General features: G+C 46.1%; 1 protein-coding gene across 1 annotated transcript in view; it reads left to right on the forward strand.

Annotated features, from left to right (window-relative positions):
• The window catches only part of LOC146173642 (uncharacterized), a 38,137-nt gene extending 10,532 nt beyond the window's left edge, over window positions 1-27,605 (forward strand). The window contains exons 2-3 of the mRNA XM_084583701.1: window positions 23,823-23,955; window positions 25,543-27,605. Coding sequence (XP_084439827.1) covers window positions 23,823-23,955; window positions 25,543-25,792 — 383 coding nt within the window. The 3' untranslated portion in view covers window positions 25,793-27,605. The remainder of the gene's footprint in view (window positions 1-23,822; window positions 23,956-25,542) is intronic.
• The last annotated feature ends 219 nt before the right edge of the window (window positions 27,606-27,824 follow it).

The raw sequence follows: 27,824 nt of genomic DNA on the forward strand, positions 1-27,824 counted from the left end.
TGAGAGGGACTTCTCATGCCTCGACAGCTCGTTGTCTTCTCCGCCCTCCATTTTGGAGTAGGTGCTTCCTCAGGCGATTATATGGCAGCGGCATATATTCCTTCCTTAGTCATCCAAGTGGTGGAGCGGAATTGCGTGGTTACCGGTACACGCTCCGTGGAGCGAAAGGATCGAAATCCAGTCGCTGATTGGTCTGAATTCTGGACGTTAGCATAGCTATTAGCCACTTGCAGTATTCACTATAACTATACTCAACGCTTCTCAAGAAATGGTTATAATCCCTCCCAATAAGCATTCTTATGACGTCATCATATTGTTTACTGGACTGTTGCAGGCATTGACGGTAATCTCATGGAAGCGTTGGCGCGATCACGCGTAACCTGTTTTCCACCTGACCATGGAGTATAGGCGATCAACTATCAGCAATAAAAGTCTACGGTATGTGAGTGCGCAAAATACAAACATTTCGGCCCTGTTACGTAATTCAGTCACTCGAAATGTGTTAAGCTATGAGGAAACGAGCGCGTCCTGTCTGCTGATAGCAATACAATGGGCTAGGGTGCGAGGCATATATAGACTATCTTTTCCCCGCGATAACATATCCCGTAAACTTTTGCTGTTGTTTGTGCACTCCCGCGGTGTAATCTTGGTGCCGGAAAAGTCTTCTCCTTAGCCATCACTGTTTTATCTGTAGTACACTATGTAAAGACCCATAGATGACAAATAAAATCTGCAATTCAATTAAGTACAGAACAGCAACATAACAGCAAATCTGCTTGCAGTACTGGTTGGCAGACATGTCAGTGCATATTCAGGAAAATAGAGGAACCCGAGGTAAAGAAAAATACCAAGTGAAAGGGCATCTCATCCTTTTAATGCATAATTTGCTCAATACATGTACATTGGAAACCCAGATGCAAGTACTGATATGTAACAATACGCTAAAGCAACGAACAGAGGACCCTAGGTTCTTTAGGGAAGCGAAGTGGACTTCGCGGGAAGGTAAAATTAGCCGCTAGGTTTTAACAGTGACTAGAAGAACAGGATGCGATCAGAAATCTGCCAGGCATAAAGCATGGGCACGGCGGGCGCACTTAAGCGGTAATTTGAGATCAATAGACTAAAGTTGAGCTGGAGAGGCTGAGATGGATGGGACCTTTCCCCTAACCTTTCTGCCGATGACGATTACGAGCCTAACCGCGGACTACATTTAGAGAAAATATACGCGAACTACCATTGCCGCTTCAGGTGTCCGCTTTAAATCTCCATTAAATGATTTCTGGGAGGCTTAAATAATCACAATCCTCATCTTTGGCCGTGCTCCAGTGTGCCTCTCCATACACGCGGAGCTTTACACACTGAGTAAATTGACTAAGATGCAGAGCAGTTGGCTGCGCTCAGTAATATAGGGTCATAAGCCTTTACGTCAATCAGGACACGAATCCTATAGAAAAAGGATGGTTTGTTATAACGAAACCATGGGCTTTAGAAGACGCTCAATTTTGGAACTGCACAGCATCTGAAGAGCACACAATTCACACGCGCTTCATCTAAGCAATACGCAGCCTTTAACAAATAATCGTTATTTTCTAATAGTGTGTATCGGTGCTGTTCGTTTGTTTTTATTTCCAGTGAAAGGTTCGCGTACTCTGAGTTTTCTTGCGCTTTTTGTGTCAAGCTCAACGTAACTGAACTCCCAGACACAAAAACGAGTGTCAGTTGCTCCCTCAGTGGCAGTCTCGCCTGTCACCTGATCCACTCGCTCACCGCTAGACCGAACTAGGCTACACAAAGTAAACGACCCAAAACCGACGGCTAGACTTTCAGAAAAACAAACGCGTAGGACAGGCTTGAATTGCTTCACCTAGTTCATCACTCAAACGGTAACTCAGTTCGGGAATGCATTTAAACCCTGGCGGGCAAAAAGAAATACAACGAAAACTAAGCGGCCGTCGTACAATGAACCCAATGGGTCTAGCAAGTGCCCGTCCTCGGCAGCCTTTCTGCTGTTTTTCTCTCCGGCTTTTAGAAGTCAACTTGACAAATGTCGTGATCTGAACCTTCACGCTCCAGAAAAGGCAGCGGGCGGAAAAAATTAAAGAAGCCCACAGAAAAAGACACGTGGCTGACATCAAAAGAGAGCGAGCAGAATCAACAATAGAAAGAAAAATAGACGCTACGGTGAACGGCGGTGCAGCACTGACCAAAGAAAAACCACCCGTCAGTGCTCGCTCGTTTCCTAAAGACACCTGAGGCGTGACGTCACTTTGCGCTTGGCCAATCAAGCGTCACGACCGAGGGCAGCCATTAGAAAACTGCGGAGCGTCGAGCCTGGCAAGTAAAGACAAGAAACAAAGAACAAACGCACAATGGAGTCGCCTGTTGTCGCCCGTATTCTAGTACGGCCTCGCGGAGTCGCACCTTGAGCGACGGAGGACGAAAAAGGCCGGGCTGGAATGTGTCAGTGTTACACGAGCCTCGAAGACTATACGCGAGCGGTACGCGTCACCGTCAATGTTTTTTTTTTTTCTTCAACTCGTTGTTTACCTTGCATGCACGGAGCGGGGTGTGGCTGAAGGACCTTAAAGCTCTACAGCACTCTGCCAAGCCCGGCTCATGACAAGCTTTAGCAATCAGTGGGCAGTTGTTGCTTTCGCTGCGTAAAGTTATAAGGGTCAGGTAGTTGTCATTACGTCGTTATTACGTCGCATCAAGTGAAGTTTAAAGTGTCTAGATTAAAGCGGCCAGACTTGTCCGTCGATTGTGAATTTTCAGGCAGCTGTCAATTTGAATTACGGTTTTTAGACTGGGCAGTTGTTGCATTAATGCGAAATCATTTCTTGCCTTATGAGTGATGTCGTCAGAGCTGGTCGACAGTGTGTGGGCAGAGCCTGCCATCCGAACGAGTTCGCACGAACTGTCAATCCTGCATAAGGAAACTGGTTTTACAGCGAGAGAGAAGATAGAAGGTTGGAATCCCACAGTACGGTGAAGGGTTTAAGTTCCAGTAATGATCGTGGGTTCGAGTCTCTAAGGTTAAGGATTCTAGCCTCCAAAAATGTTGTGGACTGAAGTGTTATGGTCAAAGAGTAGCGCTGCAGTGAAGGTATTGGGTTCGAGTGCCAAAAAGGTCGATAGTTGGAATATAGTTAACGCCGGGTTTGAGTCCCAGTAAAAATCGTGGGTCCGAATCCCTCGTTCCGCAGCATTAAGAGAAATGCTTTCGCACTACTGGACTTAAGTGCAGACTGGAACTTCAATTATTTGCCTCTTTTCAAAGGTCAGTGATTCCAGCCACGTCCAGCATCACTTGCTGATATCACCTTACTAAATTTGATGCTGACTAATAGATAATCAATATAATGAACCTGAAAAATTTTCGAACAGCCGAATAATTCCTGCTCATCGCGGGGTTCCTTCACATTGCCGAACATGCCTGCCCATCCTCGATTTACACGAAGCTGCGGTGTTGGCCGCCTCGCAGCTTCCCTGAACTAAGACAAGGTTTCCAAAAATAAATAGAGTGTAACCACTGTGCGTGCACGTCATCTTCATCTGTCCATATCCGCCATCATTGGTCATCTCGTCGGAAAAAAGACGAAGTGTGAATGAAACGCTGCTGGTTTGTAGCTGCTGCTTCGGCTGTGCTGGCACTAGAAAAGTCAACCTGCCGGTGCTTCCTCCTGTCTAACAAAATAAATAAGAAAGCTGAGGACAGCCGTAACAAATCTTCGTTCTCTGCAAAAATGGATTGCCTGGCACTTTGTGACTAGGTTAGTGCTTGGTCACTCGAAAAACTGCATTTATAGTTAAGGAAATTAAATTCAACATTTTTTTTTGTCGTTCGATATAAACTAAGGATGGCTACAGCGAGGACTGCTTGCCGGCGTTTCGAAGCGATTGGCGGTGGGACGTAGGCTCCGGGATCCGGATTGAAAATTTGGCGTTGATCGATGATGGCTACATCTCCTTTTTGTTGTGTGTGTGTGTGTGTGTGTGTGTGTGTGTGTGTGTGTGTGTGTGTGTGTGTGTGTGTGTGTGTGTGTGTGTGTGTGTGTGTGTGTGTGTGTGTGTGTGTGTGTGTGTGTGTGTGTGTGTGTGTGTGTGTGTGTGTGTGTGTGTGTGTGTGTGTGTGTGTGTGTGTGTGTGTGTGTGTGTGTGTGTGTGTGTGTGTGTGTGTGTGTGTGTGTGTGTGTGTGTGTGTGTGTGTGTGTGTGTGTGTGTGTGTGTGTGTGTGTGTGTGTGTGTGTGTGTGTGTGTGTGTGTGTGTGTGTGTGTGTGTGTGTGTGTGTGTGTGTGTGTGTGTGTGTGTGTGTGTGTGTGTGTGTGTGTGTGTGTGTGTGTGTGTGTGTGTGTGTGTGTGTGTGTGTGTGTTTTCAATGTTCCTCTTGAAACCGCCGTTTTTAATAAGGGCGCCATGTTTCTCACTCACCCATTTAAGGAGCCGAAGACCAAGTCGCACATAATTTCTTATTTCTTGCTGTTCGCTATGTCTGAGCGCACGTTTGAGGGTTCACTTTTGTGATCAATGCTTCATTTGCGAAAGTCATTACTGTAAAACGCACTGTCAAGTTGGCACGCGATTTCGCCTCGATTGTAAAGCTCGCATTGGCGCGTATATGTGCAAAAATGTACTAACGCGCTGAAAAATAGCTGAAAACTCAGAATGTTGGTTAGTGATTTGGTTCTCTATGCGTCTTGCAAGTCTGCATGCAGTGCCGGAACGTTACGCATTTGGCGGCCCTGGAGAACTAATTGCCGTTAACAGATACGCATGTTTGTGTTCTGCATGAAGGCGCATTTATTTCATTTCACGCGAGACCTTCAGTTGATTCACTCTAACTTAGGTACAGGTACGTGAGCGCAGTAGTCATTTCATGAAGGTCTCTAGCGCATGAGTCAACTTTGAGTCAGGTGTTGTCAGCAGTGAAGTGAAATATCACGGGAGCTTAGAAAAATAAATCAAAAGCAGAGTGAAACATTGTGCATCAATTTCTCTCAATGATGTTTAACGTTTTAAAAATCCTGAAATAGACCCATTGCGACCTGGCCCCTGAAAGCAGAGGAAAGGATTTACGCAATTACTATACGAACGTTTGTGGCATTAGCACTATCCTTTTCAAGCGTAGGTTTGTGCTCCATTATTTCTAACCTTTTCTAAGCTTTGAAATGTAATAGGTTCAGATGCAGAGAAGTTGCATACTAAAACAAACGCATCGGGGCTCATTCCTTTGTTTCCTTGTATTGCGAAGTCAAGGGGAGTGAACGGCCGAAATAGCAGGCCTATACGTAGTGCGATATGCTGAAAAAGTACTGATAGGCACCTACCTGCCGCTGTCTATCCCCATTCTTGATGCCATGAAATGCTGCATCACTCCTTCTTTACGCTAGGCTATGCCATTCTTCTGAAGTTTTGATTTAACCTCCACTTTAATCAAGCCATATGAAAGTTCCTGAATGATCTAGGATTAGCGTATCTGATACGAGATTCAAAGGTCCTGCTGGGTTCCAATCCCATATCAAAACTGCTGCTCAAGTTAGCAGCTCTTGCCGACTTCACGGCTTCTGACAGACGAACAGACATCGGCGAAATCGGTGGATAGAGGCTGTACTGCTGACTTCGATCCCCATCCTAAACGTGCTGCCCAAGTTGGCTTCAGACAAGTAGACAATCAAACAAATAGTCTTCGGCGAAATCGGTGAATTTATGCGGGGCTCGGGCTAGCGCAGACGTGGGGAATCAATCAGGAGGAAAATGGGGGCCACTGTCCAGTCATTTTATTTGAACAGCAACAGTATGGATTGGCACAACGCAATGATCGCATTATTAATATAAACAGCGCGAACAGGAAGACAAAGGACAAGATACACGAAAGCCACAGTACAAGCGCTGACTCACAACTAAGCCTAAGCAATTACATTTGGAAGTATTCTTTTCGGCAAAAACCCATAAACGAGATGTTCCGTTCAGAGCCATCGTGTCTGAGAGGAGCACGTGGCAGCACCTGGTGTCCAAATATTTGCAGAAACACCTTTCCTCGTTGACTTTATCGGACCCCCTAAGGCTACCTAACTCTGAAGCCCTTGTTGTATTCCTCAAAGAACACAACCCAAGAAATTGTGTTGGCTTCAGCATGGATGTCAAGGATTTGTATTATAGCCTCCCCCATGACCGCCTCCTTAAGCGTGTACAAATGTGCATTACAGAAGACAATAATGAATGTGGCTTCATTGACGCCTCAGGTGTAAGTGTTGAAAGTTTCCTTGAACTTTTGAGGTTCTACCTGGAATCCACCTTCATAGTCTGGAAGAACAAGCTGTATACGCAGAAGGCTGGAGTATGCATTGGGTCGAGTGTTGCACCGGTCTTGAGTGACATCTTCTTAATGTATGTGGACAGACACCTGAAGGATAACTTGGAGGGCTTACATTATTCCACCTTCAGGTATGTGGAAGACTTTTTAGTATTCACAGACCGTGAAGGATTCAATCAACGAATGAAGGACATTATGGATGTTTTTACTGAGTGTGGATCCGGGCTGGAATTTACTGTTGAAGAACCAGTGGACGATCGATTACAGTTTTTAGATCTATTGATTCAATTCGGTGATGATCATGTTTGTTGGTAATACAACCCGAGATCGATGAAGCCGTTGCTGAGCTCCAATTCGGGACATTCCAAATTAGTGAAGAATGGGATGATCAACACATGCTTATTAAATGCGTTGAAGAAATCTTGTTACCACGGCATGGGCAAGAGTTTTGAAAGACAAGTGACAAGAATTGCAAAGGCCGATTATCGGGAGTCAGTTATTATTGAGTCCAGTTGCAAGGTACTGAAGAGCCTTAAAAGAACGCACAGACTGAAATCCCTGCCCAGCATGGGTGAGAGGAAGAGGAAGGTTGCAGTCGTACCGTATGTGCACAGAATTTCGCATGGCTTCAAAAATGTAGGCAAGAGATATAATGTTGACGTCGCATTGACCGCCCCGCTCAAGATGAAGAGGATCTGCCCGGCTATTCAAAGGGAAAGAGCAGCGAAGAAGCAAGAATGTGGGGTGAAACATAGAAACCCCTATGTTGGATGCAAGACAGGTGTTAATTGTGTATAGGCTTCCACTCTGGAGCCAGTTATATAGGACAAACAGGACGGTGTATTAATAAGAAACTACAGGAACACCGGAACAACTTGGAAAGTGGAAAGGACAAAACGTTTCTGGTATCACATTGCCAGTCATGTGAAATAATGAAGAAGGAGAAGAAGTGCATTCCTAAGTTTGACAGTGTTAGGATTTTATATCGCCACAAAGAGAAGATAACGAGAGAGATAGTGGAAGCGTATTTTATTTCAACGGACAATAAGTGTGTCAGAAAGACTTCTCTTGCTCTTTCGAGCAAAGAGGTGCCTTTTTTTAAGGGATTTTTTTAAGTAATTTTTTATGCAGTAGGTGAACCCAGGGATTGTTTCGCGTGACCGTTTCGTTTTCTTCATGTTTGTTTTTTCTGGGCCTTGGAGTAAAGGGCTTAGGCTTAGTTGTGAGTCAGCGCTTGTACTGTGGCTTTCGTGTATCTTGTCCTTTGTCTTCGTGTTCGCGCTGTTTATATTAATAATGAATAAGTACCAACTCGCCCAACAAAGTATCTTGGTAAGCAATGATCGCCGCTGAAAACGGAAACAACTCGATGACGCCGCTTCAGTTGGAGTTACTTCTGATGCTATAGCAATACCTGATCTCTCTAAAAGGCAAGCAGAGACCATGACATTGGCCTAACCTCGGACAATACGTCACGGGTTCGGGCTTGCGGAACAAATGCAGTCCAGACACACTGAAGACAACAAGGAATACGTTCGAGTTACCAAAAGTCAACTTGCTTGTTCTGTGACTGTTCCTTCGTTCCTTCCTGCTTCCTTTTAACACGTTCCCTAAATTGGTTACGTCACTAAGGCCCACTATACAATTGTATCTGTAAAACAGCCGCAAGAAATGCTGCATGTTCGAGTGAGTTAAACCTCGTTCTTGAAACGCTGTATCAGACCTTAACTCAATACCTTTGGAAACTGCGAGGTCACCTCCTCAAGGCCTTGGGACGCGAGCAACTGCCACTTTTCTCCCTGCGACAAATTATAGACACGATCCATGCGCCAACGTGTGCGGGAAATTACCCTCTTTGTCCGCACTGGGACGTCCCACAGTAGCCTAACAAGCCCGAGTAACTATGGGCACTTGTTTCCGGCTTGTGAACACAGCAAAATGGTAGCTGCTGCCATACACGTGAGTGAAGGTAGTGAAGGTGAAGGTATTTAAGGGACACCAAGGGCGAACTGCAGCTGGTTCATGGTTTGATTACTTTGTTCAAATAGTAAAGACTGTATATTTGTTTGAAATTAAGCCTTTATACGACAGAAAAGATGAAATAATTAAATAGATATGTTGCCCCCCTCGGACTTCTCGCACGAAATTTGGGATACATGAAGATACCTGAGTACTTTTTTAGGCTGCATAACGCCACCTATCATGTCTAAGTTGTGATCGCGGAGTAATCTTTCCGGTCCGTCTTAGATTTACGAGTTTTAATCGAGTGATCCACAACAGCCACACAACGACTGTGAACACATTACTTAGAGCTAATCCTGCTTCAAGGATGTGACCGCCGGGACAGTTTCTTGGCTATCACATGCCAGCGAGGCAATTTGAACGGCCTATTACTTGCAAAGAACGAAACCGCGTGCAAGCACTGATGATGACTCTAAACAAGACATATGAGGACACACGCGTCCGGAGGTGGTGCAAGAGTATGCCTGAGACACGCCGCTACACAGGAAAGACTCCTTCATTAGAGGATCTGACTCACGCGTGGAAGCCTTGGGGTGTGTCACAGCGATGGCCTCCACGAAAGCATCGGGCTGAAGCCGCTCGAAGCGGCGTGAAGCCATGCGTGACGGAGGGTTTGACGTCTCCAGATCAAGTGTGAGGCACGTGCGAATGTTTTTTCTTTTCAATAGGAATGGTTGATATAGATGTACTTGGCCGATCACAGACCCACTTTCTCTTGCTCCATAACCGCCCATTTGGAAAGAAGTGTGAGCATGGGGGGGTGTGGTCGTTCTGCTGATCGAAGATAATGTTAGTTGGCCTATGAAGTTAGTTGGCCATATTTATCAAGTCATATACAGGTCGAGATCACTACTGCGTGAACTGCATGCAGGTGAACCGTATGTCATACTACGAACATAATAATAAAGGAGAGGATCACAATAGACTGGGCTTATCTAACGATCAAAATACAAATAAGGCAAAACGCAATTAAACGCAGATACGTCCACTCTGGCACAATCAGGAAGTATTCCGATGCATCGAAATGGCGCTAGATCAGATCATGCGCCACCCAGAAGCGCAAATACACGCTTGCTACGCGCTTTTGCATTGACGTGTCTGCTACTGGCATGCTGATAGCACGCAGGACGATGGCTGCTACTAGGCTTTGGTTAGGTTGGCTATGACACAGAGATGTGGCAAGGAAAATAACTACACTGAAAAGAAAGCCATGCACACTCAAGCGAGCGCCATGTTCGGCTCCTCACGCGCTATCACAGCGCTCGCAGCTGCCAGCAGAGGAAAGCTCTTGCCTTCTGTATTCCCCTTCCAATTCCTTTCCCGTCGAGATTCCTGCTTTATCTGACAAGCACAGACACATATAGTCTTCCCATCCCTCACATCCTCCCTTATATATATGGATACCACTCCCGCCCTAAATGCTCTTACTGCGCGGCATACCCTGACACCCTGCACGTTCTGTGGTACTGCCCACACAGCCTCCAATCCTGTCAACAGTACATAAATTCTCTCCCACCTAGTTATTGGCCTCGTTCACTTCAGGTGTGACTCGCTTCACCTGAGGAGACAGACGCGGTGGCATGTTGGAAGGCCCTCGTGTGCCATATCCACAGGGTTCTTCCGGATGATTAATCCTTGTATTGCGATAGCAATACTGCGCCGGGTTTCGGCCCGTCGTGTCGTCCCGGGAAGGGCCATGTTCTACATTGAACAGCCGCGAAGAAGAAGAAGTAGAAGAAGAAGAAGAAGAAGAAGAAGAAGAAGAAGAAGAAGAAGAAGAAGAAGAAGAAGAAGAAGAAGAAGAAGAAGGAGGAGGAGGAGGAGGAGGAGGAGGAGGAGGAGGAGGAGGAGGAGGAGGAGGAGGAGGAGGAGGAGGAGGAGGAGGAGGACGAGAACAACGCTCGGTCACCGGCAGCCAATGCTTTTGCTCCACATTCGGTTCAGCAGCATTGAACCGCTCTCATTTATATGTAGGCTGGTAGCGTACGCTCTCGCGTCGTACTCTGAAAGGATGAGCTTAAGTGTCCCCAGTAATGTAGCACCTTGCACTGATAGGGCATGATAGGGGAATAACGTAGCAAGGAAAAGGAGCTTCCGCCGTTGCTATCGCAATTAAACTAGGGTTAACCAGAGTTAAACCGCAAATAATTTTTTTTTGTCATTGTTGACGCTCTGGACTAAGGGCCCACTTATGTTATCTTTATTTTCGTCTTCATTCAATAAAGTTTATTCACTCACTCACTGCCAGCAGACACTTAAGACCTCGCAAGCGACCCGCCTACATGCGCGAAACGCGGTTGCGGAAGTGCCGTTAGGAGAGGCGCCACTTTTACGGGCACGTTGTATCGTCCTATATATCGGACGCTGTACGGAACGCGACTTCGACGCAGAACTACAATTCTCTGTATTTAGATGAAATCACTGTTAAATGCAACTCAAAATTTGATATAAAGTGGTTTCGTTTATCAGGATTTGGGTTCCAGATTTGCTTTGGACACTTTGGTACGGGAGCTCAATTCACTCTGTCAATGCGCATGCGCCCCCCCCCCCCCCCCCAAAAAAAAAAAAAGAAAAGAAAATAAATAAATAAAGGACCCGTGAGATCATGTGCATCTTCAGAGCCTCAAGTGCGTGGTCGCTACTCTTAGAAATTAACATAAATATTATTTGCAAATGTGCACTAAATCTTGCTTACTTTAGCAAACTGAAATCAGGATTTATGATAATTTTTCTGCCCATTGTGCACTGTTCATGTTTCTATTGCTTTCCATGCCAAATAGTTCGTAATAGGTGATGTGCTACTTGAAGAAATGATGTTCATTAGAGGCAGAAGGAGCACGTAAGAACTGATGTTTGGGAAAGTTGGTATGCAAGTATTCTGAAGAACAGCAGCGCAACTTAAACAAATACGGAAGGAAGACACACTGGCAGTGCCTGTCCGTTCATCTTGAGCAGTATACGCTGTTCTGAGTCAACCCTAGCGTACCTGCTAATATGTTGGGAAACCATAATCTCATTAACACAGCAGCTCTAATCAATGATAAGTATATATAACGTTTTAACAGTGAACTTCTATACCTCGCATTAGGTCCCTCCTGAACTCGAGACCTACAGAAATCATCACAGCTATACGGCGGCACCTTTTCGATGGAGGCGAAAAGCAAGGCGCCCGTGTGCTGTTCGACGTAGGTGATTTAACTTACTAGAGCCATCCACTAGGCAGTCCTCATAGGCTGAGCCACTTTGGGACCTTAACTTTTGTCAACCTAATCAAAATTCACCATTTATTAGTTTTATTAGACTCAATAATCTACCAACAGCAACCATGAAAATGTAACCGCTGAAATGGTGAAGCAACAATGCAGGTTTCCCAACGCTGTTACATTTTAGCCACACGGTGCACATGCTACATTAGTGGTCGGAACTAACATCTTGAGTGGTTAACTTAGACTTACATTTTAGCCATACGGTGCACATGCTACATGAATGGTCGGAACTAACATCTTGAGTCGTTAACTTAGACTTACATTTTAGCCATACGGTGCACATGCTACACTAACATCTTGAGTCGTTAACTTAGACTTACATTTTAGCCATACGGTGCATATGCTACATGAATGGTCGGAACTAACATCTTGAGTCGTTAACTTAGACTTACATCTTCGCTATACGGTGCACATGCTACATGAGTGGTCGGAAATAACATCTTGAGTCGTTAACTTAGACTTACATTTTAGCCATACGGTGCACATGCTACATGAATGGTCGGAACTAACATCTTGAGTCGTTAACTTAGACTTACATTTTAGCCATACGGTGCACATGCTACACTAACATCTTGAGTCGTTAACTTAGACTTACATTTTAGCCATACGGTGCATATGCTACATGAATGGTCGGAACTAACATCTTGAGTCGTTAACTTAGACTTACATCTTCGCTATACGGTGCACATGCTACATGAATGGTCGGAAATAACATCTTGAGTCGTTAACTTAGACTTACATTTTAGCCATACGGTGCAGATGCTACATGAATGGTCGGAACTAACATCTTGAGTCGTTAACTTAGACTTACATTTTAGCCATACGGTGCATATGCTACATGAATGGTCGGAACTAACATCTTGAGTCGTTAACTTAGACTTACATCTTCGCTATACGGTGCACATGCTACATGAATGGTCGGAAATAACATCTTGAGTTGTTAACTTAGACTTACATTTTAGCCATACGGTGCACATGCTACATGAATGGTCGGAAATAACATCTTGAGTCGTTAACTTAGACTTACATTTTAGCCATACGGTGCACATGCTACATGAATGGTCGGAACTAACATCTTGAGTCGGTAACTTAGACTTACATTTTAGCCATACAGTGCACATGCTACATGAATGGTCGGAACTAACATCTTGAGTCGTTAACTTAGACTTACATCTTCGCTATACGGTGCACATGCTACATGAATGGTCGGAACTAACATCTTGAGTCGTTAACTTAGACTTACATCTTCGCTATACGGTGCACATGCTACATGAATGGTCGGAAATAACATCTTGAGTCGGTAACTTAGACTTACATTTTAGCCATACGGTGCACATGCTATATGAATGGTCGGAGCTAACGTCTTGAGTAGTTAACTTAGACTTCGCAAGACAGCAATAGCGCAAAGTATCCGTAACATGGGGAATATCGGTATGTGTTTCCGGGCTCTCACGCTCGCACAACTGGGCCGCTCGCATTGTTTCTAAGTGACCTCTCAAGGCATTCAACTCAGCAGGAACCGATCGCCTCACTACACATGGGTGGAGCTGCGCGTTTTCGATGCGATGGCTCGAAACGTTTACGATTATTGCACCGATTCAAACATATGCGAGGAATAAAAAAATCGCCGGGCAGCTATGCCTGAAACGCTAAAAATAATAACTCGCATACGTTAAAAGCGAGAACAGAGTCACCGGTTATGCAGCGAGGTTGTCTAGACTTTACGCTCTAGACAACGTCGCCAGCAGACGGGAACGGGTAGTAAGAGAGGCGAGATGGACGCTGAACCGACACGCATTGAGCGTTCTCGTCAAGGCGTCGATGCGGAAACATTTTCCGCGCTCAGCAAACCCAGCCGAAACGCCCTAAGGAACAGTGCTGTTGATTTTCCTTGTGTGGCTCACTCTGATCGTAGTCAGCGCAGCTGAGAACACTGTGTACTCGGAAGCAACGGTTTCAAGACGGTTACTTTGATTCACTTTGTGCAACTAGTACCGTGCAAGGCTGTGGAAGCCACAGGGAATGTCCTGGTGGTCAAACAAGTGTGTTTACGAAGCCGCTTTTTCCCAGGCAAGTTAACATAACCAATGTACACAAAATGAAATTTAGGTAGCTCAGAATTCACTGGAAAGCTTCGATGCAGCGACAGCTCCTCAGTACCCTCATCACGCAACACGACTTATGTTGCAGTTAGGACCAATCACAACTGTACGCAGGAAGGAGGGCCTGCTATTCCGGACTTGGTTACGGTTAATTTCTTCCTCACCGTGGCAGCATTCAGTCATAAAATACGATTGGAAAATAAGGAACCAAATATTTATATTTTTGCGAAGTAAAATTTATTGGCGGCTTTGCTGAAGGAGCAGGTATACACAAAATGCTATTGACTGGAATATATACTTGTGTCTTGTTTTCTCTCCAATTACGTTTTGTTTCACATGCTCTACGTGTGCTTTTGCTTTTGCCCAATCTTAATGACCAGCTCACTGCCGAGTAGTGACTGTACTTAGCAACGCCGGGGTGGCGCAGTGGTTACGGCGCTCGACTACTGTTCCCAAGGACGCGGGATCGAATCCCGGCCTCGGCGGCCGCTTTTCGGTGGAGGCGAAAAGCAAGGCGCCCGTGTGCTGTGCGATGTCAGTGCACGTTAAAGAACCCCAGGTGGTCGAAATTTCCGGAGTCCTCCACTACGGCGTCTCTCAGCCTGAGTCGCTTTGGGACGTTAAACCCCACAAAACCAACCAAGTCTCAAACAGACGCTTGGGCAAGTTGGTAATCCATGGAGTTTAGACAGCGCAAAAAAGACGAGGACGCATGAAGTACCAATTGACGAGGACGTATTAAGTACTGTTTGTGTATTTCATACGTCCTCGTCTTTTCTGCACTGTCTACACTCATTGGCAAGTCTCATTTTCTCTCGAAATTTGCCTGCACTAATCGTAGAAATTTCAAGTGATATCGCGACATTATAAAGTAAGTAAATTTTGTAGCGAAATTCCTTGTGTATGGCCTCAGTCCAGTTATAAGCGTCGCGTGGGAGACATCGTTGACCTTTATATATAGCGGCTATCCACAGCCCTTACGGCGATCCAAAGTGCTATCCATGGCACCCGCTGTCTAAAGCAGTGTTTAAGGGATCTCTACCAAACGCTACATGTATTATATCGTCTTTCTTTTAGCTTCTTTTGCCTATATTCCTGTCGAAAACAATTACAGAACTGTGTCAAAAATACGACAAAAAATCCTGTAGTTCTGTCATAACCACCAGATTTTTCTGTTGTCTGTAGTTCTGTAGCACTTTTCTGTTGTAGCTACAGAAATTTCTGATGTTACTACAACATGCTCTGTTGTCACAACAGGTTTCCCGTCAAAAACCGCACAGAAATTCTGTCGTAACATCAGAAAATTTTCTGTAGTTTTTTTCAGACTGGGTATAGCTGACGTCTTGGCTGTGGATGAGTGCGTTGTATAAAAACACAGCGTAATAATGGTGCTGACTTACTCGTTCAGTGCAGCTTTGACAGCGCTGCTCGTATTTGGTGCAAACGCGTGTGGACGGCCGGCAGGAAAGACGCGGCTGTTACGTGAGCGAGGAAGGAAGCTGCTCTAGGAAACTCTGCGTGGGCGATTGACTCGAAACAAGGGGCAGCTCTTGCTCTGCGTTCGCGTTACGCTCCTCGAGTGCGGGGTAACGAGACGGTTACGCGAGCGTAGGTGCGCATGCGTGCGTGGAGGGCACTCTCTGGCGTATCTTGACCGACCGCGCCGCGATGCGGACTGGCCAGCACGATAGCCGCTATAGCTGGGAACGGGGCACTGTAGAGCTCAATAGATGCTGTGTGCTCGTCCAATGTGCCTGTGCGCTTCCAACTTTGCACGATGTGTACCTCCGATTGGGATGTGCACTTCTCACGCCGATGTCGGTCGGCATCTTCTCCTTGTGAAAACGGGCATACTCCAATTCCAGGAACTGTGCTCTGTGAACCGCGGTGATAAGCTGTCAGAAGAGTTCGGCCAAAGGAACCGATTTTTAATTCTGCACTGTCCGTACATGGCACTGGTAGTAACTCAACCGAAGCCCGTCGACAAACTCGTCCATTTTTCGTTCATTCCTTGAGTCGAAACAGCTTTACCGCATCAACCCTAATGCTTGTTTTGTGCTAATGAAATTTTATCCTGCGCAAAATTAAGCTAGCATGTTTATATGTTCGCCCCAGTGTGTAGCAGATCTAAGCCGATTGCTCTAAAGAGCTTGTGTGGGCTTTGGTAGCCGTACGGCTGCGCTTGGGTACATTCTATTATTGCATCCGTGATTGTACCCCAAGCAAATAATACCTTGAGTATTACCCACTACGATCAATGTTTGAACAATGCTCATCTTCGAGTACTTTCAAAGTTACTCTTGCTACTCTGCCGTTCATGCGCTTTTCATAGTTGGCTGCCCCCGTCCCCTTGCCCTTCGTCCTTGGACCACCAGCACCTACAGCGGGCCAGGCAGATGCTTACCCTGTACACCTCTCAGCCTTTCTTCCTCTACATTTATGTCTCTGATCAAAATCCTCATCGACGTCATGGTGGAGGCATCCCCACGCGATGATGTGGCGCTGGCACGCAATCACGCAAAGTTAGCGGGCTGCCACTGTCTCCTGGGACGACGTCTCGCCCCAGATCCGCGGACGGCGTCCGCCATCCGTGCATGCACGCTCCATTCCACGAACTGAGCACCGTGCACTGTCCGCGGCGCTCAGCGGTCAGCGGAAGCGCGCTGCCTACGATGGAACGGGTTCTCGGACGCAACCGAAGTCCGGTGGAAGGGCGTGACGTGACGCGATCGTCGCGTTCCGCTTGCTTTGCGCCCGCTGTCTTTTTCGAGGCGGACGCGGAAAGACCAAACGCAAGGGTGCACCTGACCGCTGCCTCATTGTTGCCGACAGCGGAATGTAAGCCTGTGAACAACACTGCAAGGTGAAGCGGCCGTGGCCGTATTGGTCGTTTTAGCGAACCGTTAGCAGTGCCGGCAGCCAGAATCTGTGCCCCTAATCTAGTGCAACCGCAGCCCAAGGTTAGATACGGTGACCTTGGGGCCAGCAGCCAAAGGACATCGCCACTAAACTACTGTAGCGGAGTCCTGTAAGAATGCATTAATGTCCTCAACTTGGGCTATGAGCGCATTGAATATATGCCTATTCTTTTGTGTCGAAGCAATCCCATGGGACATGGCTGGTTGTGGGTTGGGTAGGTTAGAATTTTCACACAGGTGGTGTTTTTTTTATTTGAGGGTGCTAAGAAAAGAAAATTAAGAGGGACTTTAGCGACTAAAGTAGTGAAATGCGAAAGCCCGAGTTCCGCATTTCGCTATGCATCTGACACTAATTAGGATTTAACTATTAGACAATAAGCAGATAATAAATAATTACTTATTCAGTCATTAAGTAGTGATTCATTGATTATTAATTAATGAGCAATTAATCATTGATTGGTATATGGCCATATAAGGTACGCATTCGCGCATACTGTGGTGGCGCTCCGTGATTGGTCGAGACCTCTATGACGTCATCCCGCCTCGGCCAATCAGAGCCGCCGCAAAAGCGGGACACATTTTGTCCACAACAGCAGGAGCCATTAAAGGCTTTCGCCTTAAAACATTGCCACCACAGCGTGATTCTATATAGCAAGAAACCTCTGATAAAGTCTTTCCTGGTGGGACATGAACACTGTGAACACGGACATCAAGACTGTGCATAAAAGTTATTTCTAAAACGTTGATCAAGTCGTGGGATCAATGAATTATCTCCTGACCACTCGTTTGGCACATGACAACGCAGAATCGTAGGAAGATCAAAGAAAACTAAGTACGCCGTTGGATGTAGCTTCTGAGTGCGCTCGACAATCGGCTCCATGAATCCACGCTAGGCTCCTATGTTTCCACATAAGCTTAGTTTTCACTGTGCCCTGCCCTCGATCTCTATTGTGGGTGGTGGTTTCGACGACGAAGGGCACCGTGTTTCAGCGGACGTTGCACACAATAGCTCGAAGGAGGCGGGATGCTATACAGACCGTGGAGAGTGTAGCGGTTGTTGATGAGGATGGTTGAGGGGGGATGCAGTTACGGTCTGCCCGTCACACGCACGCCGGCGCTGGTGCACGCGGTCATGTGAGCATGTATGCCTGCACCGAGCGAGTGCTTCCGTTTTCCTATTCCGCGTGTAAGGCGCGTCTGGGTGCACGGCAAGGCCGCATTATGTAAATGGGCCAGCCGTCATTGCGGCCCGCTTGGTCGCGCACAGTTCTTGGTTCTCATGTGCTCTGGCTATTGACGCTACCAGAGCTCGGGGAAGCTGCAATGCGTGCCGATACGGGCCAGGAAATCAATAGGCTTTTTATGGTAAAGCACGAAGAGATAGGAGCTACTCTGAATGAATCATTGTTTTTAATAGAGCAGCCCGCCTGGCGCGGTCCGGGAAATAAAAAAGTTGTAGTGAACTATGAGAGGATATCACGAAGACGAGGATGAGAACGACGAAGTGCCGCTGCGCTGCGCGAGCTCGCTTGTGTGCATAGACTGGCTGTGTTATTGTGTTGTTCGCCGTGCAGATTACAGAGGGCTATATTCTCTGTTAAAACACTCTGCAAAACCCCTTTTACTTGGTGGAGGTGCGGGGGTGGAGGTGCGGCCAGTGACACTTGCCAGTAACCAGAACATAAATCAAGAGACGAAAAGTACTCGGCACTTTGGAGGCAACCAAGAGCGTCGTCTATACGCCTAAGGGGGCAATTGTTTTTGTGGGTAATTTTGTTGAGGCGCCGACAATCGATACAAAAGCGAATCGAACCATAATTCTTCTTTACTAGCACCACTGGTGAAGACCAGGGGCTTTGAGACGGACGGATTACAAAGCCTATGTAAGTAATAGCTTTATGTAGTAATATGGTCGCCGGAATTTCTTTGTTTTTAAGCACACCATCGTAGAGAACATGACATCGAATCGCAGAACACGAAGGCGAATAGAAGGCGAACATCAGCTCTAAATAAACTTTCGTGGGTTACCGGTTGGGCCTATACCTGCTATGCTCAAGCTGGAACAGCGCGTGCGTCCACAAATGTCTTCCCTTAGTGAGCATGGTTCGTTGCGTAAGCATCATAAGGCGAAAAATGTCTCAGTTTCTGCGGACACCTGAAATGCATTGTTAACCACATGCTGCGCTGCTGTTGCAGCAGCGCATGCATTAAGTGCCAACCATCTGCGCTAGTTTCTTGGTGCACAACTTCTCAAATCTCGATGCGAATTCCAGACGGGTAACATGTGAAAAGCCGAACACTAGGCAAAAAGTTAAGGGGACGGATCAAATACTGAAATTCGTAGTCAGGCGCGTTGGCCCACAAAAGCCAGGTTTAACTGAGATCTGGTGGCGCGGAATTTATCATTGTGCTGGACACACCTGTGCTATGAGGATAAATAGCAGTGTTCCTCCTCTGAATGCGGATGGATTAGGAAAGAATAAGTCAGATTGAGGCAAGATGTACTCCCCTGGGACAGGTAGGCCACCGCCGCTTGCGGCGGGGGCTGGCCTGCCACCGAATTTTTATCTGTTGTAGGCCGTCATTGCACCCGCCACCGCTTCGGTGGTGGACGACGGCTGTTGTTGCGGAGCGCGTCTTTCTCTCCCTCTTCCTTTTCTCTCTTCTCCATTTTCTCTTCTGTGTGCACGAGGCAGCGGAGGTGGCTCAGCTACGGAGCCAGTAGCAGGCCCGTGCATTTTATTTTCATTCTTCCTACAGCCACAACAACAACAACTGCCGCACTGTTTCTTTCTCGAAGAACGTTCGTGGTGCGGTGTATTGTTTCTATGCGTTATGAACGGTGTTATAACAAGTGTTAAATATTGTCCCAGCCAACAAAAGGAACTCGGCTGATAGGCGCTGACATGAATAAGAAACAATAAGCATGTCAACTTTAACGGCAGGTTGAAAATAGATGCACCTACTGTAATGTATACAAGAAAGAGCTATCGGATAGTTGCTGCTACTGCTACTTTCGAAGCTACAATACATTCGAAGCTTACAATAATTAATGAAACGCTTACACACTCCTATATTCGATAGTTATTATTGTTTATTATTACTAGCAACTTACTGATAGTAGGATACAGTCAATAAGGGCGTAAACATGCGTATCCAAACCCTTACACTGCTTGCGCTAATATCTAATTTGCGAGGTAAATATCGAAAGTGTTCACTTTGCAACTTACTCGAAAATTGACGTTCCTCTACTGAACGTAATATTGGCAAGCTTCGATACTATCCTTGAAGAAAATATTCTACCTTCAGCCCATCTATCCAGTTTCGGTCCCACATACGCACGTTGCAGCCTGGTATGCACCAGCCGTAATGCTAGTTACAAAATAACCAGCAGCTGTTATCTCTGTTAAAGCGATTATAGTTCGTAAGCACGGAACGCTGCAGAGCCGACTGTACATGTGGCGCCATCTGGGAGCCACTGCGTCATATGGCAGGTGTTTACTCGTGGCCTCTGCGATCAGTGTGGCTCAGCGGCGGGCTTGATCTCGAAGGCCACGAATTTATTTGCACATGTGACGCCGTCTGTGAGCTACTCCGTCAAATGGAGGACACTTAAACGTGTTATACCAAGCTAGAGCATTTGCCGCGGTGGGTTCAAATCTGCTAAAATGTTGTTTTTTTAATGGGAAAGCACCACAATAACGAAGTGGCAGCAGCGAATGCGGCTACGGCCGATGGCTTGCTCTCGTGAAACTTGGTTAATGGATAGCTGAACCTGCATGCACTTTTTTTTTTTTCACCCGTCATTCTTAGTAACGTTTGGCCAGATAAAGTAGAGCTTTTGCACTGTAATAATTTGGGGTTTAACTTGGTTAGACCGATGATACCGTGTGAAAGCACTGCTTGGAGTACCCTCGCAAGAACACGTGTTCTGTGACGTCACGATCTGGCGGGCCAATCAGGAGTAAGACACAAGCAAGATTATTGCTCGGCTGTGAAGATCGCACGAGTCTCGAAACTGATACAGCAGTGCGTAGGCGTACTTCCAACAGCACCTCGCCAATCATCACGGACGGTTACCAATTCTCTAACTAAAGGCAACGTATTGGCATTATCAAAAACTCGACCGTTAGACTACCCAAGTTTCTGGACGCTTTATTGTGCACCTTTCTCCTCGAGCATGTAGTTCTGCAAGAGTACATATATGGTTTACATTTCTACATGTTTTTTAGTTTAAACACTTGAGCGATATTTGTACAGGCTGTGGATCTTTATCATGCCACTTTGTAGTAAGAGACCAACGCTTGGTGAGCACCAGGGGATTTTGTAAACGTGACGAAAGTATTTTACGCTGCTGTCAGCTAACTGTGGCTGTACCCCACTCGAAGTGGCAATAGTTTATATATTATATAGAACGAGAGGAAGAAGATGGCTACATGGTATGAAAGAGCACTGAACAAGGGTAGAAGCGGAAGGGGGGGGGGAGCCTCGGTTCGCAGGTCGAGCCAAGGTTTCGACAAGTCCACGTGTCGAAATCTTGGCTCGACCTACGAACTGAGGCTTCCACCCACTACCCTTGTTCAGTGCTCTTTCATAATGCACCATCGTACTGTGTGTTCGTACCTCGATGCCATTGTTGGCTGTGCCATTAAAGCTCGGTCTCCCTAGTTTAAATAGGCGTACAAGAAGGAGCAGCTTTTCTGGTCTTGGCACAACGTATCTGAGTGGACTCATGACCTCAGTAATTAGAGCCAGTATTTCCTCTATCACATTAGTTCAACATTGATCGGGGTCTAATCCGTGACCATGGTGACACCAAAGCCAGAGAGCCACCACTGTAGCTTGGACTTGGTGATGGCGTAACCGCAAAATTATATCTTTCCGAACAAACGGCAGTGGAGTCTGAAGACAAGGAAAGAACTTCAGCTCTGTTGAGCACTGCTCTCACTGCAATCTTTAAAAAGGGCAGAGACATGAAAAAGGTTTTACTGAATTTGCGATTTAGAATTGTGCGTAAGACGTTAGTAAACATGTATCGCCTCAGTGAACATGTGCCAGCTTTTGTTTGCGCCACGTGTTCTCATACTAGCTTGTGACTTCAGCACCTTCGTTCGGCAACCTGAAATCGAACTTTAAGCTCTGTGGCAGAAATGCAATTACCAATCGTTTACTGACTGCATGCAAATTTCACGCAGTGTCATGTTTACTAACGCGTTACGCATAATTGTTATGCAGAAATGCAGTAAGCAATATTTGATATTTCTACTCATTTAAAGGACGACGTTCTTGTGTCCACATGAATTCATTTATACACCTCTAGCCCCTGGCAGTCTTTCAGCTTCGCTTTTCTACCAAGTGATGCTGCTGTTTTCATTCGACATTTTTATTTGGGGGCTAACTACTAAGGTGTAGAGAAAGAACGTGCAGAAAAGTTGGCGTACCGTTTAGCAGTTTATTTGTTCAAGATACTGAAAGAAACGGGAGCACTGCACTTAGATACGTCAGCCGTTGTGTCGTCGCGTGAGCGATTTTAAGAAATTTCACAATACTTGCGGTACAAGCTCCGGCCCTAGCTATTGCAAAACCCCATGACGTAAATACACGTTTGTTTCCCAACTGACCTACCGAACTAAAGCTACTTCCTGCATTAGACGCTTGCTCTGGACGTTGGCGTCAGCCTTTTGATTCCTTTAGTAAACGGCTGCCCCTCTGTCTTTGTTATCATTTCTCGGTGTACACTTTGCAAACGCTGATCACCTTGTTAGGCAAGCGATATGTCGTAATCCTCCCGTTCATTATGCAGCTTCTCGGCCGCAACAATAAAACAAGGCAACGAAATTAAGCGCGGGCTTTCTCTCGGGTGACGAAGTCCCGAGTCCTGGGATGCGTGCCTTGCAAGTGACCGAAGGGACATGGGGGCTACATACTCTTCCCCCTACTTTCCTTTCTCTCTTTCTGGCTCACTCACTGTGGGTGAACTATAGTTCATGTCGCTTTACGCCACAGCGCACCTCGCTGTGTCGTCACTGGCAGTCATTGTTGTGTTGGACAACAATCGCTCCTTTTTCTCTGTGGACGAGGAACGGGGAGGCGGACGTGATCCGGCCGACGCGGGTCACCGGGCCTGGGCTTCAAATGGTGGCGAATCTGTCTTGCATCAAGACACACACACACAACCACACACTGCCGAACGTACAAAGGAGGGTACACGCGAAAAAGAATAGCTCGGGTCACACGCACATATGAAATAAAAACAAACGGAAGCTTCGTGGCCGAGAATGAGAGCAAATTCTGGCAGGAAATGTCACTCTCTGCAGGCAGTGAAAAACAGCAGCTCATACCGGGATATCCGAATACCCGCATGCGGGCGGTATAAATCTTCTTTATAAGCAGTCCCCGTAATTTTTGGCGATTGTTTTTTTTTACGTTTCTTTTCTGTGCTTGCTATCATTTTTAGTCATTCGTGCGCTGCCAGATCCGAAGCCGTAGATACTGTTTGCTTACTTTCCGTCTTGATATTTAGAGGCGGTACTTACGAATGGTTGTAAAGAGGGTAGAGAGGGAATTGCAAAACAAAACGAAAAAAAATGTTAGGATACGCGCTCCTACACAAAGCGAAGTACTGCTATGAAAAGCTGTTATGAAATACAATATATTATGTTTCTCCTTTCTCCACAGTAACACATTGTACGAGTAATGTTTAGTCAGTTTCCTTTTTTACGAATAAAGATGCAATTGCAACATCCCATGTTCAAATGAAAGGTGATCACCTCTTGTGTTAAATGTCCACACCCTATTTGCGTCCATAACTTTACAGGACAGTTTTCACCAGGTTCGGTGCGTGTCCAAAAACGGTGCACTCCACCCTGGACGCGCCGTAAAGCAACGGAAGCGACTATTTTGCCTTATTTCTGTTTCAGTCGATTAGGCTACTCTATGTGTTTATCGGTGGAGGCTTGCCCGATGGTCACAGCCCGTTGTCCAACTCAGAAGTCATCAGTACAGTGCCGTGGGGCGTGTTGCAACGGCGACAATGCACTTACAACGCAAGCAATTGCACCACAACCTAATGTCACGTCACAGCCGTAGCATTTATGACAGCGCTGGTATATATTATTATGTTAAACCACACGGTTTAAACTTTGTTTACTTAGTTACTTTTGGTTATTTTATTAATTTGCTTTTGTGCCTTTTATGCAGCACTTGCCCGCGCTACCTGCAAAACTGACCAGGCCATCCAGGACACCAGAACGTGTGGCAGCAGCTTCAAGAGTCAGTTGGCACAGAAATCATTCAACTCATCAAATCCTGAAGACTTGCATCAAGCCTGCTGGCAAGTAACGTCCAGATAACACGTGCTCTTACTTTCATTCTGCTCTGTGCCGCACCTTTTTCAAGGAAGCTTCACCGATTCATGCTTGTTGGTGTGTGTTCGCCCTTATCGTCGAATGTTACTTAAAAGTATGCCGATGAGAAACTGAAGTTCGCATTTGCGGATAACGCACAGCGTTCTGTAATAAATAAGCGACCATCATCACTGAAATTCAATCCCAGAGAGGAGGTAGGTTGGTGGCAACACATCCTTACCGGTAAGAACTTCACGTGCTCGAATGGATATGTCTTGTCTTTTGCTGCAAGACAAATGTCAACACAGCCTCAAAAGAGCCAGATCACATTTTATTAAAAATAATAATTCGATAGCATTGATTTCACTGTCCCTTCAATTAAGAGAAGTTGCGCTGCCGCGGTGGTGCAGTGTTTAGGGCTCTCGACTTCTGTGGCCGAGGATGCGAAATCGAATATCGGCCGCTTTTCGATGGAGGCGAAAAGCAAGACGACCACCTGCTTTACGGTGTCAGTGCACGCTAAAGAACACTAGGTGGTCGAAATTTCTGGAGCCCTCCACTGCGGCGTCTCTCATAGCCTGAGTAGCTTTAGGACATTAACTTTCAAAAACAACGCTAAACCAAACTAATTAAGAGAATTTCATGCATCCTTCAACAATGACAACACATTTCTAACCATTTCTTTTTTAAGAGTCAAGCATAATGCACAGGAACAAGTACGAGATAAAAGCGGAAACTTGTTCGAGCTATTTTCGAAAAAAACTTTGCTCACTTCATGAAACTGCAAGCAATTATCAGCTCCGATGCTTTTAACACCTCTCTAGCGTACGCACGCAACCCGGCCTTCAGCCACCAGGTTCAGAGAATATCGATGAGGGTCGCCAGTTCCTGCACGGAATGGCCTTCCTCCGGAATCATTTGCTTTGATCACGGCAGCCGTCACCAGCTCATAATTTGCCTGACAAGTGGTCTACCCGTGCACTGACTACGCTTAGTAGGAAATAGCCCAAGCTAGCCCTCGTTCCCAACTGGAGCTGATTTACCTTCGCTCTGCATCTGTCTTTTGTGCAGCTTCACCAAGAGTAACTATCCTGCGCCGGTCTGGACTGCAGCTTAGCGGAGTACTTGTTACAGGTCCGCCTTTGTCACTAGCACAGTGCTATTGACCAGTTGTATCAATTCTGCATCTGCCTTGAGTGCTGTTCCATGATGCAGTTTTATTTAATTCCTTATTTTACCCTCAGGTTAAAAAGTGCATTACAATTAACAACAGTAAAAGAGAGCGCAACCTAATATATATAATGGTACAAACAGAAACATTATTAGGGTTAGTAACAATTTATTTAGAACATGAAAGATTCCATGCACAATAATATGTAGTGGTGCATCAAATTAAAATTGGTGCACCTCCTCTAGTGCTGTTCTCCAAACTAGCTGTAGCAGTTCTGCACGTCTCTTGAGCACAGTTCCTTGAACCAGTTACGTTTGTTCCATAACTGTCTTCATCGAAGTTCTACGCATTTTTTCAGTTTTTTTAACCAGTTACACCTGTTCCGTACCTGTCTTCACCGCAGTTCCATGGATCAGCTGGAGCGGTGCCTGCACAAGGCTAGTGCGGAGGCAGGCTGCAAAGAAGAAGTGTCCGTCCTCGTGCACACGCTCACGCAAACGGCTAAGGATCTCCTAGGAGACGTCTACAACACCCACTGTCAAGCCGACTGCAACGAAGCCACCAAGACCACGGCACCATCTTTACTGGCGACTCTTTTACTCACTTGCGTCTCCCTGTTTGTACTGAAAAGTGGTGTGGTCGCGAATTCCTGATTTTTCTTTATACAGTGGAACAGGGGGTATGGAAGGCCACGACAGTAGGTTGCCAGGACAGTGGGCGAATGTGCGGCTACATTGGAGGCTTGGGTGCCGAAGTGGCTGATGGGACGACAACAATCTCTCGGAGACTTACATGTCCCAGCTTCAGCGTTAAGGTGACGAAAGGATGATTGAGAACATGAATGCTCACATGGCAATCGAGAAGCCAAGCTTTACAGGTGGTGACGGGATGCGATGGACGGGATGACGACCTCATAGAAGCATCACTATACATAACTGATCGTCATGTACTGTGATGTTAATGAAGTATTTAATGACCTGACAATCCCATTATATTACACGACTGTCTGTCATGTAATATGATGCGAATAAGTATTCTATTTCAGCAGATTGAGGCAGAGAAGCCGTGTTCTTGTACAGAAGGATATACTGGTCATCGATTGGGGCGAACTTACATGTGCCCTTGAGTATGTAGTGAGAGGGAATTTAATTTATGCGACCAGAACAAAGTATTAATGCGTACACACAAAAACAAAGAAATCTGAGGTTCTAGCACGGACGCACAAGCACTGACTACATGAATGTCCAACAGAAGAAAAAGAATTATACTGTTCTCGCTATGTCTTGTGTCTTTCCTTTTTATAGCCATTGTCAACGTGGTTGTTACTTGAAAAGTCTGTTCTGTATAAAATGAGCAATACACAGAGACTTAAAACTGCTATTTACACTATCAAACAAAAAGTAACAGCAGAGCGTGTTTTTATTTAGTTTGTTTTCAAAACTGCTTTGTCATTTTTAAGGCAGCACATGTATCTTTGAGTCTTTACTTTCTAACTTCCTTGCTTCTTTTCACACTGCGTCTTTTCAGGAAATTTCAGCATCGTTAAGAAGTGCACTTTTATTATCGACGCGGCGCACAGCGAAAATTAGAGAGATTTAGCATACCGTGATCCGCGATCCGCCAACGTAGCCCTCTACCGCTCCTGGGCGGGGCGCACAAGCTGATTGGTTCCGATGCGGCAGGTCTGTGTGCCAACATCGAGTATGTGGCGCCATCTATCGGCATCAAAGTGATCTGGGCATGCGCAGTGGAACGCGCGGTGGCGGATCATAGTAGCGGATCGCGGATCACGGTGTGCTAAATCTCTTTGTTATCAGACGTGACGTGATTGCACGCAACGTCACAAGTACGATGATTTCGTCCGAGTTGAGTTTCAGCCGGGCTGCATGTAATTATCAGGTGCCAGAGAAATCGGGGCATGTGGTGACATACAAGAAAAGTTGGAAAGGCCTCTGTGTGCAGTTCCTGTCAGGAGTCTACGGCCTACAGAGTTCACTGCGTAGCCGTCTATCATAGGTTGCTTCCCAGCCAGCGTTTCTTTATACAGGGTGGCGTCCACCATTGTTTGCTTAGGAGACCCTATTTTGTTTCACAAGTATTGTATATACATCTGCTGTCTGAACATGAAGGTCCTAAATTTCAACTTAGAAGATTTCTATGCCAAGCCACGCAACCGCATAGAATAGTCTCACGAGATCTTTCAAGGATACTACATCGCTGGGAAATTTATCGCGTGTCTTAATGTGACGTAGTGATCGCTAATCAGGTTCGAACGCCGATTAACCATGTCTAGAGATCTTTTGGTTTGAGCACCCACTTAATATCCATGAGGTGTAAGATTCGGTCCCCAATGTCGCCTGAGAGCAGGGAAAAAGATTTTCCATAGCCTAGCACTCGGTCTTTGAGCTGAAGTGCTTGGAGAAATGGGCTTTTACCGCTACCTTGTGCACAAAAAAAGACGATAAAACTGGCATTTTTTCATTGTGCTGCTGTTGTGATTTTATTATTACGACGTCTTCAGCATCATTATCATCAACCTTGGATGCAGCTTCGGGGGGCTGTAAGTATCTTGCTTCACGCTCCGACTACAAACTGTATGGTCCAAGATGTCCTTGGCTTCTAAAAACCGAAGGCGTGCCCAACACACTTACGGTGAAGCCGGCCTTTGTTTCAACATCCTTTCCC

Source organism: Amblyomma maculatum, chromosome 11 (assembly GCF_055883805.1).
Source record: "Amblyomma maculatum isolate TAMU_Amacu chromosome 11, ASM5588380v1, whole genome shotgun sequence".
Taxonomy (NCBI): domain Eukaryota; kingdom Metazoa; phylum Arthropoda; class Arachnida; order Ixodida; family Ixodidae; genus Amblyomma; species Amblyomma maculatum.